A 19,855-nucleotide genomic window follows, 5' to 3' on the forward strand; every position below is an offset into this window, starting at 1 on the left:
TAAAGCAGCAGAAAATGAAGACATTCATTCTGATTAATCATTGTAATATGAAATTAAATGTAATTAGGAGTAAATACTTTTGAGAATGTTTTTGGATTCTAGCAAAAGCCATCATCTCTGGTCTGTCAAAATATCTATAAATTATTATTGCAGCAAATTGTGATCTATGGAAATGGTTTATGTAAGGAATTACCATTACAATCAATTTTTTGGATTTTGGTATTATTCCCGAGATCTATTACCTTTAAAGCTTGTCATTAATATATATCCATAATGTATCGTTTATGTCTTAAATTTCCTTGACACTGTATGTTTTCATAATCAATTTGCTAATTATTCTAAGGAAGTAATATTCCATAAAGAGAATCAAGAAGCATGCATTAAAATAATATTCTAACAATATTTTTGCATTGAAACTTTAAACAGTGAAACTGAATCACAACATGAAGAAAGGAGGAAAAGAAGTTCCACCCCTAGTTGTCTCATGCCTAGCTCTCCTTCCCCTGACTGGGAAGTAAATGACAACTGACAACTGCTAGAAGAGAAACCTCCTCCTCCTCCTCCCCCTCCTCCTCCTCCCCCTCCTCCTCCTCCCCCTCCCCCTCCTCCTCCTCCTCCTCCTCCTCCTCCTCCTCCTCCTTCTTTTCCTTTGATATAGCCTCTGTTAGATAAACAAGACTCCAGTGGAAGACCACAAATCCAAGAATGAATAGGCAGAATGAACTAGAATTGATAGTTGTTAAAAAATGATCCATAGTTCTATCTAGAATATTGGGAAAACCCAATATTCTAGATATCTTTTACAAGGAGAATGATTAAAACAGTTGAGATAATCCATATGTGTAGAGTCCATTTCATTTCATTTTAAATATGAATTAAAAAAAATTAAAGTCAAGTGGATCTGTTTGTGTTGTATTTTATGTGCAAATCAGACTATTTTCAGTAGTTTTACTTGAGTTATCACATCTGCTTTATGTGTTTTTAAAATTAAGAAAAATAAACGGTTTTATTTTGACATTGTCATGATGATAACTGTTGTGGGCATGCAATTTCTGCATGTTTTATTTAACCCACATTTTGAATATTATCACATAATACTGGGTTGTAACACTCTGTCTTTGAAAGTTTTTATTCCTAAGATTGGTCTCAATTTTCTTCATGTGTGATTTAATAATAATTAGGGTACAATAAACACAAGTTGCTAACTTTCCTAGAATATCCTAAAGAAAACAATGAGTATGCCCAAATATCGTTAGTAAGCACCTGGAATTATTAATCACAAAAGGTAAAGGTCACTACGTCTTTTATTTACATTTATTCAAGTTAATTCAAAAAATAAAGTGATCTTCATAAGTTAGGGCTTATTTTTCATTAAAATACACAATCTTGACAGCTACCTTTATTGGGGTTTTAGTTTAGGTTTTATGAAGGAGAGCATAAAAAACATCTACAATGCTAATATGAAATTTGCAAAGAATTATAAACCATTAGCATTATTTATTGTAACATTCCAGTGTGAACTTGGTATTCACACATTATTGGTCATTTTCTTTATTTGAAGATTTTTCTAGGCAGTGTGGATATCTCTGTATCAAGTCTTAAGTTCTGTGGTACTTGAAGTTTCTCCTTCATAGCTTCAACTACATGTGTAATTACTTGTTCCATTTCATTTAACTTCTTGGACTAAAGCCTATGAGTGGAATGGCTGCTCTTCGGTATCACAGAGTCCCTGAGAGAAAGCAGGTTAATGGTTTTGGGGTTTTTTTTGTTTGTTTGTTTGTTTGTTTTTTGTAACTGAATGCAGAACACTAGAAAAGCTCTTGATTTTTCCAGAATGCTCTTCTATTGTCCACGTAAGATAGAAACACGTGTTCCACAGGATGAAGTTTTGGTCATCACTTACACACACACACACATACACACACACACACACATACACACACACACACACACACACACACACACACAGAGTAAAGCTGATTGGGGCAGTCAATAGAAAATGAAAAATACTCATATATCATCAGTTGTTTACATGCAAGACTTGAAAGGAAACTTAATGTTTACAAGCTCCATAATAGTTTTGAAGCCAAAATCCTTCAGCCTTGAAAGATATTTTATGGTTCCTTGAGAACGATGTCCATTGGCATTAAGACTTTTTAACAAATGAATGATAAAAGAAAGAAACAAGCAAGTAGATGTTCTTACACACTTAAAAGCACCATCCTTTATAAGAAGAGATTGTAGTAAGTTAGACTGTTAGGCAAACCTTTTAGGTCTGTTATTTGTGCCTGAGGCTGGAGAGGCTCAGACAGGTTCAGCAGCTGGGATATGATGCTCAGCAGATGATAGCTCCAAGGTTGCAGCTGACCTTGACGAACTTCCAAGGTGACAAGATGTAGGACAGAGATATTGATCCTGATCATGGGTAGATGTGTGTGTGTGTGTGTGTGTGTGTGTGTGTGTGTGTGTGTTTGTGTATGTATGTACACATGCATAAATGTATGATAGATTTATTACATATTTGTGTATATATGAATGTAAGCAAGCATGTATGTATCTATATGTGTATTTATACACATAAATATATATATTTGAATGGTATAAGATGAATTAAGTAAAAACACTTCATAAAATAAGAACATAAAGAAAAGAGGTATGTTACTTAGCTATATTCTGTGCTTAGCTTTTAAGATAAATGTTATGAGAGTTTAACATTAATGAAAATTATAAAGCACAAAATCCATCAAAGTAAGGCACATTTGTTGTTAAAGAAAGACATATTGATAGATTGATGTCGATAACACATTCAGTGTTTATACAGTTGATAGCAATGTTCTGTCAGCTCAGCCATCTTATTTAGTTAGTACAAGCTGACATATTCAGAGCTAACTCCATTATCTACTCACAGGATGTGTGCTAGGAACATGTTGCTTTTTCTCTATACATTTTTAGTGCCCATTTCTATGTTTACACTCACTAATACTTAGCATTATACTAGAGATGCCTACAGTGTTCACTGGAAAGGGTACTGTATAAGTTTGTAACCTTAGAGCAGGAGGCTGTACTACATAATGCATGAATGTTATAGGCCACACTACCTTGGTTTGTAAAGTACATGGAGTATGTTTGAAAATGAAATTGCCTAGCGACATGTTATTATTTTATATTAATATAATCATGTAACACATGATATTGTATTAAAAACTGTTCTAATTCAGATTTTATAGACATTCTGATGATATAGCTTCTGTTCAGGGAAAAGTGAAAACTGAAGTCATTTTCTCCTGGATATAATTGAGGACAGAATACTGCAATTAGAAGACAAATTAAGGAAGAATTATATATAGAAATTTATAAATTAGAATATGAATTACTAAAATGCATATGAATCCTACTTCCCACTTCAGGAGTAACTAATCTCTCTCTTATAAATGCCACCCTGCCAATGTTCTAAGATATTATAAGCATAGGTGTATGAAACGTTGGAGTTGTAAGATCATATCCTTGTGCTAAAAATATTGTTTTTCTATCACAGTCTCTTAGGGACTATAACTGATTCACTGACATGTTTGTTCAGTTATCTCCCAAACTGGAGGTCTGATGCAAGTCTCATAGATTTCCATATCTGTGAAAGTTTAGAACACAACAAAATGTCTTGCCTAGTACTCTCTGTGTGCTTTATCAGTCTATGAAGGCTGAGATATGATGCTTCTCCGACATTAAGTGCTACAGTCTATTCCAGGAAAGGTAACTCCTTAATTCTCAAAGGGCCATCATCTATCGCTCTTCCATCTGTCAGACTAGGAAATAGACTAGATCCACATTCATTTCTAATATGTAGAGCACGACATTCAATCTTCATGTAGCTAAATCTGAAATATGTCTGTAAATAAAAAATGATCAATTTAAGCCTAATCAGAAAGTAAAGTGTTTACATAAGGAGGGCTTTGGGGCCTTAAAATGTTTTAATTAAGAATATAAGAACAAAACATGATCAAATAACATAACAGATTTGTGCAAGCAGAAGGCTTTTTGAAATACAGATACTTATGCAAATATAGAATTATCCTGCTTAATTTAACAAAGAATAGCAAGATAAATTTACATTAAAAATATATTGAACATGTTATCAATATACAAGCATACACATATGTATATGTTCAATAGAAGTTTGATTGAGTATACTCATCATAATATTACCATATTATAGATTATTTGAGAGCTGACTGAAGGAACCTTGCTTCGTAGTATAAGTCTGTGTGATTCCGCTCCTTTTATAAATTTTCAGTTTGTTTTGTAGTAAAAATGCTTTGAGTATAGAAAAGGTGCATATAGTCTCAGAAGAGATGCTTACTAATTTGCATCCCCTTAATACAGTTCCTGAAGTGGTGACGATTCTCAACCGTAAAATTATTTTCATTGCTACTTGATATCTCTAATTTTATTACTGTTATGAATCATAATACAAATATCTGATGTCCAGATAGTCTTAGCCAACCCTTGTGAAAAGATCACTAGACTACAAAGACGTGGTGAAACATGGGTTGAGAATGGCTGCTTTACCTAATTCCCTCATAAACTCTTTTCCTGAAGAGTTTGAATCACAACTAGCAGAAAACAATTAAATAATTTTTTTTGCAATTTTATAAATATTGTAGCTTAAAAGGAAGTAATTCATATATATGTGTGTATACACACATATATATGGTAATCCTTAGTTCTATAAGAAAGCAGAGTGAGCAAGCTATTTGGAGCAAGTCAGCAAGCAGTGCATCTTCAGGGCTCTACATGGAAAATGCTCTATTGCCCCACAGCCTGATATTATCAAGGTATTTTCTCAGTTGAGGTTTCTGCCTCTCAGATGACTATATTTGGTATCACAATGACATAGCTCTAGCCACACATATGTATATACACATATAAAGATGTTTATATGTATGTTACACATGCATATATACATGTGTGAGAAATACATATAAATCTGAATCTGTATATGTATATATGTATGTGTGTGTGTGTATGTGTGTATAGCTGCATCTTTTAGTGCTGATACAGAATATGAGTAGTAATTGGTAGAGATTATTTATAAGGCCATGTCCAGCTTATTAATGGTACAGTATGAAAGAAAATCTCTCTTCACTAACTAACTTACCTAATTAGAAATCCACAGTGTAACATTATATCTAAGTGTCTTAACCAGGCTCTGGCCCTTGTATTCTTTCTGTCTTCTCTCATATGATGTTTCCTCATCATGTTCTTAATACTATGACAAGTAATAAGAATAAAGCTTTCTCTGACCAAAGCTGACAACAATACAAATTTTGTTGGGCATATACGTCTATTTAGTAAAACAATAACTGGAATTTCCTAGGATATGTTACTTCAAAAAATAGATTAATAAAACATGAATTATAGCACATAATGAATAATTGGAAAGAATTTGTTTACCTACAAAACAATCTTCCCTTTATTGATCCAGTGGATATATATTATATTTTCTCTCATATTTTTAAACAAATGTGTATTTATAATTGTTTACTACAATAATTCAACTGAAAAAGATGATCTCAGCTTCTAATATATACATCATTTTAGACAATGTATATATTAAGAATCAAAATTCTGGAGATACCGATTTTAAATGACCGACTGAATTATTTTTCAACAGATTTTATGAATAGTTGAAATTATGCTATAGTGTACATTCTACTTTGTTGTAAAATATTTTCCTTACATTATTTATTCTGAATTATAACTCACAATCAATACTAGATAGATATAGAAGGCATATATATTCATAATTGTTGGATCTCAGACTCACTTGAATTTATGATTTATTTTATTTTCTTCAAATGCATTTTTTGAGGTGTTTGTATATACATATATGCTAATATACATATATAATATATGTTAATATATATGTTATACATATAATATATATGTTAAGTCTTTGTCTCTTTGGTTCTGTGTGTATTATATGGTTTCAGGGCTTATAACTTTGTATTTCATAACCAACTAGCAGACTCATACCTGAGATGTTAATTGTCCCTCTAAGTAGCATTAGTGGCCTGTAGTTCCTTATCTTGTCAAGATACATCTGTGATATTTTCCCATTCCACATTTGCATGTTCAGTGATATGATCTTTGTTTGGGATTTTGTTTAGACAGACACTTCTAGAAGACACACTTTCCCAACAGAATTCCTGGTCCTTCGGTTATTATAATCTTTCAGTCTTTTCTTCAGTGAAGTTTCCTGAGTCTTAAGTGCAAGAGTTGTACTGTATGTGTTTCAATTGGGTCCAGGCTCCTCATTATTTTTTGATCTCTGCACTGTGCCCAGTTGTCTTTTTTGCAATGTTGTCCATATGCTGTGAAATGAAGCATCTTTGATAAGAACTGAAAGCTAGACTTATCTTTGTTATAAAGATAATGTGATAGAATATTAGAACTACATTTCTGTTCCTGAGTACTGTTCATTATTTTACAAACTCAACTTAAATTTAAAGAAGATTTTACATGCAGAAAATCTCAACACATGTTTGAATTCTGTACTTGTGTTCAGGGAAACAAATTATCCCCAGTCCACAAATAACTGAGACTGGAGACTCAGTAATGTTTTCAAAGGGAAGATTAAAAAGCCACAGGGCAAGAAGCGATTATCACTGAGATGTAGGAGTGATTTTGTTTCAAATATCAGGCTCAAAGTCACAGTGATGTCTGCAGTAATAGTAGGATTTTTTTTCTTTTTGAAATAAAGTCCAGCTACTTAGATTGTTCAGAACAAAGAGTATTCAACCCAAGAGAAAAGATACAAGATCTTATTCATGTGTTTTCCAACTAGTTCATTGTCTTTATTTTCTGAAGATAAGGGCTCTGATTTAAGCAGAGTTGTGGATATTATATATTTTACAGAATATAGGCAATTTAAAACAATTTCTACAGCCAATAGGACATCTTTATTTCATGCCACACCTATTAATACTTACATCCATTTTAGAAATATTTATATGACATTTCCATATCTGAAAATTATTGTTCAATAAATATGTTGAAAAGTTTGCTGTAGAAGTTTTCTTAGATTTTCACAATTTTAACACTCTTGTGAAGTCTGTGACCATTCATCTGATCCTATTCAACCTTCAGCATTACTGCTAAATTTATGACCCAAAAAGAACATTCCTCCATACGCACTGAGAAAAGATTGAGTTTGATCTTTATTTAAGCACCAAAAGCTATGAATTTAGAAAAGGACTACCCTTGAAAGTCTCCTTTGTTCATAACTAAAGTTAATACTATCTGTCCTTAAAGAATTGGGGTCATCAATTTTATAATGATACCCAAATATACTTTTAGTGTCCAGTATTATTATTTTAACTTATACTGTGTACGTTATTATTATTCACAAGAACTAAAACAACACCATGTATTTTAAACATTAAAAAAAACAGAATCTGGGGAGACAGATCATCCAATACAGTACTTGATGAGCAAGCACATGAGTTTAAAGTCCAAGAAGCCAAATAAAAAGCCAGTTACAGTCATGGTGGTGGTTGTGTAATGTCAGAAGTGGGACGGGAGGTTGTGTAATCCTGACAATCCTTTGACAGGCAGTATCAATGATCTTCAGCTGCCATGAAAGATAGTGCCTTTTAAAAAAGTGGGAAATGCTGGAGGTAAAAGACATCTACCAGGAGCTTCACATGAATGCAAACACACACACACACACACACACACACACACACACACACACACATGTTTTATATAAGCACTTTCATGTTCTAACACAGCTACACTAATAAGGAACTATACCACACACGACACAACATCCACTCCAAAACTTAAAATCAAATTATTCAGTTGATTAAAAGTAAAGATATCAAACTCCAATGATGTCTCATGGCTGGTTCGTCAACATATGAAATTAAAGTTAAAGCAAAAACGAGGATGAAAGGGGATAACATCTAAACTGTAAATAAAAAATTCAATAAAAAAGTAAAAAAAATGACAAACTTTCAATTTTTCCACTTTGTTTTACTACCGTGATTAAAATGATATTACTAATTGTACAGAACTTAGAAGGACATTATAAAATCAGTCTTCTCTTAAATTTCTTTAAGTAAAGACTTCTTGTGATTTTAGGATGACAAATATAGAAGATAAATTCTAAACTCTGTAGCATTATTTTTTAAACATTAACCTGACTATGTCTCTTGCTTGCTTTTGTTTTTTATCATTTAAGAAAAGACTAGGCCTTAAAAAGAAAAGAAAGTTATGGAGGAAAAATGATATCTACTTCTAGTCACCACATGAATGAATGAAAGTGGAGACAGCTAGCTATGTGTCATGTTTTAAACTTTTCCACGCAGAGGCAACTTTAATGTAATCTGTATTCATCAGAATGCACCTTTATGTTTGCTTATACTCAATAGGGGATTTTAGAATCTATATCATCACTAATAAATACTTATCTTATTAATTATATCAGATAAATTTTTAATTATGCTTTAAGAATGAGAAATTGTCATGTTCCCAGACAGAGCAAGGGATGAATTGTGTCTGTTTATATGTGTAACTTTTGTAGCATATGATAATTTATTTACAAACACACAAACATGCACCAGAATTATTTTGGAAAATGTTAATTTTCTGACTTAAATAAAAATCTACAAGCACAATCTGAACTGTACCTGCTCTTTAAAAAAAATCAAATTAAACAATATTTTAGTGAGGTCTTTTGAAAATGCAAGAATTCAGACTTGCTTGTATTTTCAGAGATGTGTTTTTTTCTAATACTTTTATAAAGATCAAATGAAGCTTCTTATGGTAGCTTCTTGGCAATGCTAGTATATAACATGTAGTGTTTATTCACTGTCTACCAATATCTACCTCTGTATCTTCCTCGATCCCAATAATCTACTTACCAATTTACATTTTTTTTATTCTATATTCAATTTCTATCAATATTTTGTCACTTATTAATGAATTCAGGATAAGATGACATTCCAGTAATTACAAGTGCAAATGACATTTTTTTTTTTGCTATGATCTTGTTAGACAAAAAAAAAAAAGTTCCCACCTCTGCTTTGTTTCTTCTTCCTGATCAATTTTATGAACTTTTACCAGAACAGTTATAGGAGAACTTGGGATAAGAGATTCAGTGTATGCTGAATAGTGTCATTCTCATAGTCCTATCTGTTCGCCCTTGGTTTTTTATCACTTTTTGTACACTGTGTCTTACTATCTCTTGTCTCTATAAGACTTACAACACACACACACACACACACACACACACTCTCACACACACACTAGCATCATGAGCAAAATTAAGTTCATTGGTTTGATCCTTTGCAAAATCAGTACTTATTCAGCTGCTTCCTTGAGCCATATTCTGGCTGGTCAGGTATGCTCTGGGAATGCTCGTTGTCCACAGTCTGACAGGTGCACATTATATGAAGTAGTGACTGTAAAAAGAAACTTCTATTTTTTCAAAGACTCTAAAAGACTCTTAATGTTCTTTCTACTATAATAGCATGATATATTTAATAAAATCTAGTTCAAAATATGTGAGCAAAATATTTTCTAATAGATATCACCATATTTAGTATGGAAATAATCATTTATAAGATCTTCTGGGCAACATTAATATGAATTAATGGCACTTTTTCAAGATTGTGAAAGGGGATTGTATATTCTTTTTATTTGTTTGTATTTATTTCCCTTATATGGTATGTCTTCAAATGGGTTGAATTTGTTTCCAGGCTTAAATATAATTATGACCTTGAGATTATTCTGAACATATAAGGAAGAAAATACTGTGAGCATATGTGTGTATAGTCACATACATAACCTTGTTTAAATTCTCCTATGTTGCTTCCATGACTTGAAGACCTAAATTATAATGTATTATTGAGTTAAGTAATAAAAATATTTTTAAAGTAGATACATGCTCTACAATGGGGTTAAAATTTCATTTTTCACTGATAATTATTATTAAGATAAATTCTACAGAAATGCATTTAGTCTCTCATTTATATTACAGAGGTTAACTAAAATGAGCTCTCAGATAGTAGACACTGATCAGACTCAAATTTTGTTTTCAAGATTGACATGCGGACACATATATTTCAAAAAGTTATCCTTACCCAAAGGAAGCATCTCTTCCCAGTCCGTAACTCCACACTGATGCTAGTGACTTATATATGTTTACTTTAATAACAGTCTTAATTTAGTATAATTTCTAATTAAATTGCTGCAATTATCTTGTATGCTGATTTTGTAAATATGATGAGGGGTAGCCTACTTTGTCACATGGGTTTGTTTACTAGTAAATGAAATTGGAAAGGACTCTTGCTGAGTTGTTTTTTGCATATTTCTGTACATATAATTTATAGATGTGAAAATTCTGCTTGTAGATTCAGGAACAGCTGCTCTAGTTAAGTGCAGGCATTTTATATTTCGAATGCTCTGATAAAATACTACTTTCCTACTGGGCAGCATTTAACTGTGAGAAATAGGTTAAGAGCATTTCAGACAGCAAGAATTAAAGAATATAAGAAAGAGTGTGACCCACAATATGAAATATTTAATCCTTTCTTTTCGTGTTGACCCTGGGGGAGCATGAAGGGTAGGGTTCTATTCCCCAAATCAAGGGTGAAGTCAGTTTAAAACTTTTTTCCTTTTCTATAGCATCTCACAAGAGAAAATTAGGTAAAAGATAGATTCTGTTTTATATTTGTTCAAAACATTTAAACCCCCCAAAAATCAATCTACATACACACAGAACCTTGTAGTTTCTTGGGTTTCTCAAATATATCAAATAGTTTGGAAGATAAATATTACCTAAATTTCTATAATTAATTTAAAATCAAATGGGAATAAAATTCAAATTACTGTAAAATGCTGCTATGGGCTAATTACATTAGGACTTCTATCATTAAAAACTCTTAATAGGTATCTACAACATGCTACAAAGCAGAAAAGTATATATTTTCTTCCTTTCAGTAAGTCATTTTACAGTAAGACATTTACATATCAAATATACCACATTTACGTCAGTGAGAGTATCTCACATGCCTTTTAAAAGTTTAAAAATGAAACATCTAATTGTGGAGTTAGTTAAAAATAAAAGGTGACAGTTATATCCCCAAAAGAAACAGTGAGCAGCTACAACTAACACCATGGTTAAGAGTACAGCAGATGCAGTGTAGGGAAGTGTCTCATTGCCTCTATTAATACGACTTCAAGTGACCATAATCGTATGCTTCCTTAGTTTTATTTCTTTAAATAATAAAAATCGGTCATCAAAAATTGTTTTTAATTTGCTGAATCCTCTGCTTTCATCTTTGATTACTAGAGTTGTTACATATTTTCATCAAATACAAACTAAGCATTTTCTTTTTAAAAAAATTAACAATGTTAATGTTAAAGAAGGAGAGGAAACATTAACAACAGTTCACTGTCCCATTGATGCCTTTACCAATGGCCTGGATGATGGGAAAGGGGAGTGGACCATGGGAACATGTTCTGGCGGTGGACTAAAGCATCTCCCTTGCTGGTTTGTCCCAGTTTCATTGCCTGAATCAAGTCTAGTTCACTTACATGAACTCTATAAATTTTTATTATAAGTTCATAAAACATCAAGTGTCTATGTTCCATATCCTATTGCCCAGTTCTGATATTCATGATGATTCTTCAATGTTCTTAACCCCTCTCTCTTAATTTTAAAAAAGTTTTAAATAACATGTAAAATGTTTTTAGGACTTGTAAAACTAGGCTTCTCTAATACTCCTTGTTACTCTGCTGTCTCATATTTAGTATTGTCTTCATCAATTCACAATAGGTTTAAAATTACGTCTGGCAAAATATGAATTATTTTGGCAGAAACTCAGAAAAATGCCCTCCTCTTTATGTGTACATCATTGCTTATATTCATAAGTTTTGATTAAAAAACAATACCTCCTATTGATGGACTGATTTTTCCCAAGTTTGTACAGTTCAAAAGATTTAGAATGGGATCCCATCTAATAAGGACAAAGCTGATCTCTACTGGTACTTAAATTACAGATTAGAAAAATAATGTGAAAATTTAATCATGTGATACTTTTTAGAAAACACTGGGATTCAGTGATTTCTACAGCATGCTTTCCATAGCAGTGGGAATATGTTCTTGTAGATAGTAGGTACTCACTAATTAATTGTTTAATGAATAAATTAATTAGCATCAAAAACGATATTTTTTCACATGAAATTGTAAAATGTGAATTCCACTCTAGTTTCTTGGTAGTAAAGAGAATCACCTTATCTTATTTCTTTAAGAATAAAAAAAAATGTAATGGATGAGAATAGAATGTTAAATCTTTAAGTAATTTACAGATTAAAAATAAGCCTAAATTCTTCATATGTGAACCTATTTAATATAAGTGCTTTTAACACAGAGTAGAAAGTTAGTACAACTTGCCATTTTCAAATAAAAAAATGAGTCACTATAAAAATAATTCCGTGCTTAAAAATATCTACTTTATCACTACTAGTGGGATCCTTTTGAATTATATATTTTTAAACAATTTCTTTTTCTTGATAATGGAGACATTTGCAACCATAGGCTGTAGCTGTTTTCATAAAATATACATTCAGAACCCTCTCTAATTATTGGTCACATTAAATTATATCTTTCAAATGTTAGTGGATAGAGTACATGTACTATCCTGTACTAGAATCAAATCTGTGAAACTCTATCAAAATATGTCTTCTGAAGAAACATAGACTGTTATATGTTCCTTATTTTTACCTACAAAGCTTTGCCTTAGTGAAAGTTCTCCTTGAACAATAGGGTCTGAAGTAACATGTGTGACAAAAGCTAAATTTTGTGCCTTATATACTTGTAATTGAACACTGCAATGCTTAATGGTAGAGAATGAAAGCCAATACTTTTTGACTAAACCTTAGCAAAACTATACTTTATATACTATGTAAATATATGAAGGCAAAATATTACAACTTCCTTTCGTCGTGCATGCATATCATGCTTCTATTATAGAGCAGAATAGCTTTTTATTTGAGTATTTCTGATCCAACGGTGCTGTATTGGCCAGGCAATATTTTCTCATGTTTTCTTGACAGAGATAGTCTACCACTCGCTGAGCTAGAGCAACAAATCTGGCTCAGAAGTTAAAGTATCCACGATGATTTGCTGTACAGTAGTGTTGCTCAACGCTTACTACTGAACCTTTAAGGTCATAACCTGAATATCACTCAGAGTGCAAGGCAGGAATGGGGCTGCTTACTGCCCAAATCAGGCTTAACTCTTCTTAGCTCCATAGAGACAAAGGTCCTGGCATGAGAAAGCCAGTTAGGCTTCAGTTTTCCCTCCAGGGAACTGGCTTTTCAGACATCATGTGACAGGCAGTCTGCTGATAGACTAGAAAGTCCTCTGACCCAGCTGAAGCCCTTCCTCCCTTGTCTGTTTCCCTCCCTTCCCACTGACTAGAGTTATATGCTAGCTCTATCATTTCAATAAGCTAGCTGCCCTCAGAAACAGTCTTCTAGCCATTCACACCTGCCATACTCATCATATCATCAATGGATATATTCTACTTTTTTTTTATTCACCCGATTGCTACCACTTACCAATTCTTGGTACATGTAAATCTCCATCCTGTCCCTCCACAGACTGAAAAATACTGCGTATTTCTGACAATAAGTTTTAAACATCTTTGTGTCAGGTTAAGAGAGAAATATTATTTATGATATCATTTTAATGTACACTATTTTGTTGAAATTTTAAAAAACTAAATTTTTATTTTTCTATTCCCACTGATTGTATTTAAATATCGTAGTTGCAGTCTAATGTCAAAAATTAAAAAATTAAAATATATCAATGTAATATATTAAAGATGGAGTACAGTAAGTTCATTATAATAGTTTTAGAAAAAATATTTCCTTTGTCACTCTATGTACTTCCAATATATGTTGGAATTATACTTCCAATATATATCTATATGCTCAATAAATAAATAAATACAAAAATATCTGTATTGTAAGAATAGTTAAAATAAGTGATAACTGCTGTTACATATTTTGATAAATATTTCATAGAGTGAAATAGTATGATTAAAGCAATATTATAGGTTTCTTTCATATATCTTAAATGTAATTTTATTTTCTATTAAATGTAGAACCCTTAATGGTGTATGCAGCATTTAGAATTTATCAGAGGACAGCGTGATTTTTCCTTAGGTTTCTCCTGGGCGGTCACCTTAAAAATCATTGTTGACCATCGTGTATAATGGCCATTGAGCTCAATGCCCTTGATATTCACTTCATCAATAAAATATCATAGCAGATATAGAACATATTGAGGTATGACCTTAGGAGCACTCTAACTTTGACAGTTAAATGTCAAGGGAGAGTAAGCACAACATAAACACTGTAGCGTTATAACCTCTGTTTCGGAAGGGCTGGCGCATGTCTGATGGTGCTCTCTGTGTCCAGCTTGCTCTCCATCACAGCGCTCACCTAGGCATACGAGAGAATCTTTGGAAGAGGGATGAATGATGCTAATCCAAGAGTTGTGTGTAAAGGGGAAATGGGCTACCTGAGACACAATTAGTACCATTTATGATTATAGTTTATGGGATGTTGGTGTCAGTTCATTAAAAATGTACTGAACTATCAACTCATTTCACATAGGCCATTGAACAGCAATAAAGCGGTACCATCTCTTCTCCGGGATGACTTTTAGCTGGATTTGAACCAGTGACTCATAGAAAATAGTCTGTGTTCTATTGTCAGTCTATAAAAGCATTTTATAGAGTTGCAATGGATCTGCTTACTGAATTTGCTTCTAGTGGCATGCCTGCTTCTTTGAATATACTCTGTAAATTATCGCTTGAAAAACACAAATATTAAAATCTAGTAGATGGTTTTATTATACACTATATATTCGAATTTTATCTGTTTCTATGTATTAGTAATGTCATTTAATCTCTATAAAAGTAATCATGTGTAGCATAATACTGGAAGGTCTTTTGTCTGTGAAAGAATGGAAATTACTTTTAGTACTATAGTATTCATTTACCAACATATGTAATTCCCTACAGCTTACATTTTTCACCCCCATATAGCAGCACATATTTTTATATCTCATGTATTACATCAGCCAAAAGCACATTGACCATGAAAACTGAACTCTGGTCTATGCTAGAAAGCAGACTTTTGTTGTACTAAAACACTGGCTTTCACTGAGTAACCATAAGTACACCTTAGCACATTACGTGGCCTCATATATGCAACACATGCAAAAGCATTATGCTAAATACATTTCTACTGCAATGTCTTTTAAAAATAGGCTAGGAGTAAAGCCCGAGCCAGTGAGCAAAAATAGCACATTAATCTCTCCCTGTCACTGTTTTCAAGTTTTGAATAATTTGATTTCCTTCAATATATGCCATTATCAACTTAATATACCTCTGCTATTTGTACTAATAATTTTAATTAATTTTTCCATGATCGGCTTTAATAAAATACAGACTATTTGCATTTAATGTTATATTATTATTTGTATCATTATATTTCATAACTTAAAGGGCAAACTGAAACATCAGCCTATACAATAGCAACGGTACTCCATTGAATGTCTCTAGAAAGCAAAGTGTCTGAAAAATAATCTTGAAATGTTGAATTAAGTGGCTGGAGAGATAGCTTAGTGGTTTAGAGCACTTAACCTCTTCCAGAGGTCCTGAGTTCAACTCCCAGCAACTACCTGGTCCACTCTCACAACCATCTGTAATGGAATCTGATGCCCCCTTCTAGTGTGTCTGAAGATAGGTGCAGTGTACTCATATAAATAAAATTAGGAAAATGTTGAATTAATGAATTATCTACTCAGTTCTGTGATGCAAATGAGTGCACAGATTTGGGGATTCTGTATAATTTCTCTCATGAGTCCAAGTATGCCCCTTTATTTTCCTTACATTTTCCCAAGATTTTACATTAGTTTTATGCCCGTCAATTGTTAAAGATAGACATTTATTTTGGTAACTTGCCAGTTAACCATTACCTAGTAAATGCAAGAGATGAACACTGCCTCTTCGTTCCTAGCCTTGCATCTTTTGATATTATACTATGTCATTTATGTGCTGTGATTTTTGAATGTGTGTTCTACTGAGCATGAGCATGGTGCCAGGGAGAAACTAGTGTTAATTGCGTGTCCTGTGGTCTTCTTTGTAGTCTCAGCGCCGTGTTACCTTTCACCTCCCGGATGGCTCCCAGGAAAGCTGCAGTGACAGTGGTCTGGGAGACCACGAGCCGGTGGGTAGTGGAACCCTGATCTCACACCCTCTTCCTCTGGTTCAGCCACAGGACGAATTCTACGACCAGGCCTCTCCGGACAAGAGGACCGAAGCAGACGGCAACTCGGACCCCAATTCTGGTGAGTCTTCTTCCTGTCTCCTTAGCTTGCTGCTGTTCTCCTTGAGCTGTGTGCTGAAACTTGTTTAAATACTCGCCCGGGTCTGCCAGCAAGGGACAATGGGTTGTCCCTGCTGTTTTCATTGCTATATGTCTTGATGTAAATGTAGTGTGATATATTTGATATGTTGACCTTTGAAATGGTGTAATAGTCTTTTTATTTTATTAACCATTAAAATGATTTTTAAATGTTCAGATATAATTGAAAGAAAAGTTTTAAATATACTCTGTTGTCAAAGGGATTAAAGCATAAGCAGTTAAAATTGATAGAATACAGTTCACTAGAATAACTCAAGCAGTGTACCATATCTTCTGAAGAACTGCAGGTAGATCATAATTCAAGGCAGTGTACCATATAGACCATGACATGTTTCAAGGCACAGGCCAAGAAGATTTTGTACTTTTCCACCATCTGGACCCTCTTACCCCCTCCCCTTGTAAAACATGCTATAAAAAAGCATTTCATGTTAAAAAAAATGAAAATAATCGAGAGAAATCACAGCTCTTATTGGGAAGTAAATGTGTACCTTTGCCTCAGAGGGGAAAAAAAAAAGAAGAGTAAATAACAACAAAGACAGTTATGTATGAAAGTAAGAACAGGATTATGGGTAATGTCTTCATTTTTGTTCACCTTTCACTTTCTTCTCTATTTCTTCCTCTTTCTTGTTTTATTCCCTAGGACATTATTGGGTTTTTTTTTGCAAAGTAATAAAACTTATAATAAAAACTTCATTTTCTTAAAAAAAAAAGAATATTGCTAATGTCCTGTGATAGAAATGTAAATATGTATTTTTGTGAGTGCATATATATATTTGTCTGTGTCCTTTGGCGTGCTATCTTCTAAAGAGCTCTTTATAAAATAAAGACGATTGAATGTGATTTAAATCCATCTGAAAAAAAGGAGATAATTCCTTCATAAGTTTTTATTCATGTTTTGTGTTTTGAATAATTTAGGTTTCTCTTAGTAGGTTGAATCTTCCCTAAACCCTACATCATCCAAAGGGCCATGTCTGACCTTGGAATTCATCAATCTCAAATATCCCCTTTAGAACAGTGCAGAATTCTCATCCTGTGGGTCCCTTTGGAAAACCTGGATCTCCAAAAATATTTACATTACAATAGCAATGTTACAGTTGCTTAAGCAGCAATCAGATTCTGTTTTTTTTTTTAATTTTTGGTGTGTCCCTAAAACACAAGGAACTGTATTAAAGGGTCACAGCATTAGGAAGATTGAGAACCACTGCTCTAAAGGGACTTTTTCTGCCTGTAAGGAAACCTTGAGCTAAGACTGCATCGTTATTGAGACAAATACACATATATACAAACAAAACACTCCTAGTGACAAGGTAACTTAAAAAAAAAGAATTAAAATTATAATGCTCCTTCCAGAATAATGAAAATGATTTCTATTTTTTTAAATATTTTTTTTCATGGTAGTATAATGCCCTTTGCGGTTCCTGGGCAGGAATATTAGAGATGTCTTTGTATGTTTTCCCAAAATGTTTGGTTTAAGTGAAGGGAAATAATGAATGAATACAGCAAGAAGGTGTCCTACCCACAAAGAGAACATCAAACAACAAAGGGTACAGGCACTCAAAACAGACAAGCTCTCCTGCTCTTGAACTTGCTCCACATCTGTTAGCTAGAGAAGGAAGTGAAGTTTTCCATGAATCTCAAGCTATTTAGCACCTTCTGTTTCAGACATTGCTGTGCCTCTGGCACTTCTGTGAAGTACGAATATCTAGAGGAGGTCACAGGCCCAGGCAGGCTTTCTTAACAAGTTCCCTTCTGGTAATTCAGCTTTCACGTTCACTTACTTCTACAGTTTTGAATCTGTCTTGGCAGAGAGGTCTGTTTAAGTACTTCCTAGTCTCCTGCTGTCCCACCTGAATCATACTACTACCTATGCAGAGTTCTGATCAGGCTCTTTTTCACTAACAACTGCTAAATGTGTGCAGTTACAGCAGATCTCACTGAGGACAGTTCCCTTTATTTCAGAAAATCGTTAGTAGAATCTATGAGAATACTATGTCATCATTTTCAAGGTTTTTGTCTGGTCTGTGAGAGCAAAACATTAAGTATATTTTTTACATCAAATATCGAGAGGTAATAAACTCAAAACCATATTTATCAAATGGAATTTGAGAGAGCTGGATAATTATTTGTTATCTGTGGATTTTTCTGGCCTGTTCGCTTTACTAATTAGTGATTCTAGATTATTCCATTGAGCAAGATTTCTCCAGGAATTGTATGGAGGTGATGTAGATAGGTAGAATTTATAATAGTACCTTATAAGCAGTTTTTGTAGTCTAAAACTTTCTCTTCTCTAACTAGCACTAACCTAAGTATTTTCACAGTAATTCTTGACCACCTTGTCTTCAAGTGTTTGGATGCTCTTGTCTTTGAGTCTGAGTCAAAATAATCACAGGAATACAAATATTAAGTATCTTGGCACACAGCTGGATCAGATCTTCATAGCTTAGCAAGTGTATTTTACATAAGTATCTGTGAAGTAGGAGAAATGCATTAAATTCCAGGTAAAGGACACAGACATGCCTAAGAGTTTCATCAATTTCCTTTTAGCTAGAATAATGAAATCCTGTAGAGTCACACACAGGATGACAGAGGGCAGTGAGTTTAATGACTGGGTTTTCGAAAATGATGAACATCTGGGTAATTTTCTACTTAACTAATTAAATTAGAAATTTAAAAATATTCATCTAGAAGGGAAAGGCAGCTTTTAGGAAATATTAACTAGATGACAAGATGATAGTTATTTTCTATTTTCTTTGTCATAGAATTATGTGTCTGTGGTCAGCTAGGGTGAACTGAGAAGTACCATACTACAGGTAAATTTAGCTAAAATATATAATATATTTCATCACTACTATACAAAAATATTATGAACTAATTAACATGATAACTATCTTTCCCTTCTATAAGCAATGACATATTACTACAGATAGATTGGGCCCAAGTTGAAATGTTTAATTTTAAATCTTCACTTAATATACATTTCAAACAAATTATGGTGTATTTTGTACAATATGAATTCTTTATAGGATAGTTAGTGCTTTAAATAATCATTGGTAACATTTATTTTTATCTTATTTCCACTTGTTTTTTCTTCTCTGATCTTGCATACTTAATAATGCTAGAAGAAATCACTGTGTACGTTCAGAGAAGAAAAAATGTTGTATAAGAAATTTGTGTGCTACTGATAGTTGATGAATTGATTTAGGACGGGTTGCCTTTTTATACTGGAGATATTTTTTGTCACTATTTAGATACATTCTCGCAAGTCTGCTCATAACAAAACCAATAACTGAAGTTTCCAAATGGAGAGAGAGAGAGAGAGAGAGAGAGAGAGAGAGAGAGAGAGAGAGAG

General features: G+C 33.0%; 1 protein-coding gene across 5 annotated transcripts in view; it reads left to right on the forward strand.

Annotated features, from left to right (window-relative positions):
* The window catches only part of Pcdh9 (protocadherin 9), an 843,321-nt gene that overhangs the window by 510,718 nt on the left and 312,748 nt on the right, over positions 1-19,855 (forward strand). For 3 of the 5 annotated variants that reach the window (XM_028756549.1, XM_028756550.1, XM_028756551.1), the window contains one exon: positions 16,354-16,429. In XM_028756549.1, the coding sequence (XP_028612382.1) occupies positions 16,354-16,429 (76 nt within the window). Of the gene's footprint in view, positions 1-16,227; positions 16,430-19,855 lie in introns of all 5 variants that reach the window. The other 2 variants (XM_028756547.1, XM_028756548.1) reach the window with 1 other exon arrangement.

This window comes from Grammomys surdaster, unplaced genomic scaffold, assembly GCF_004785775.1.
Source record: "Grammomys surdaster isolate TR1022 unplaced genomic scaffold, NIH_TR_1.0 126124, whole genome shotgun sequence".
Classification (NCBI taxonomy): Eukaryota; Metazoa; Chordata; class Mammalia; order Rodentia; family Muridae; genus Grammomys; species Grammomys surdaster.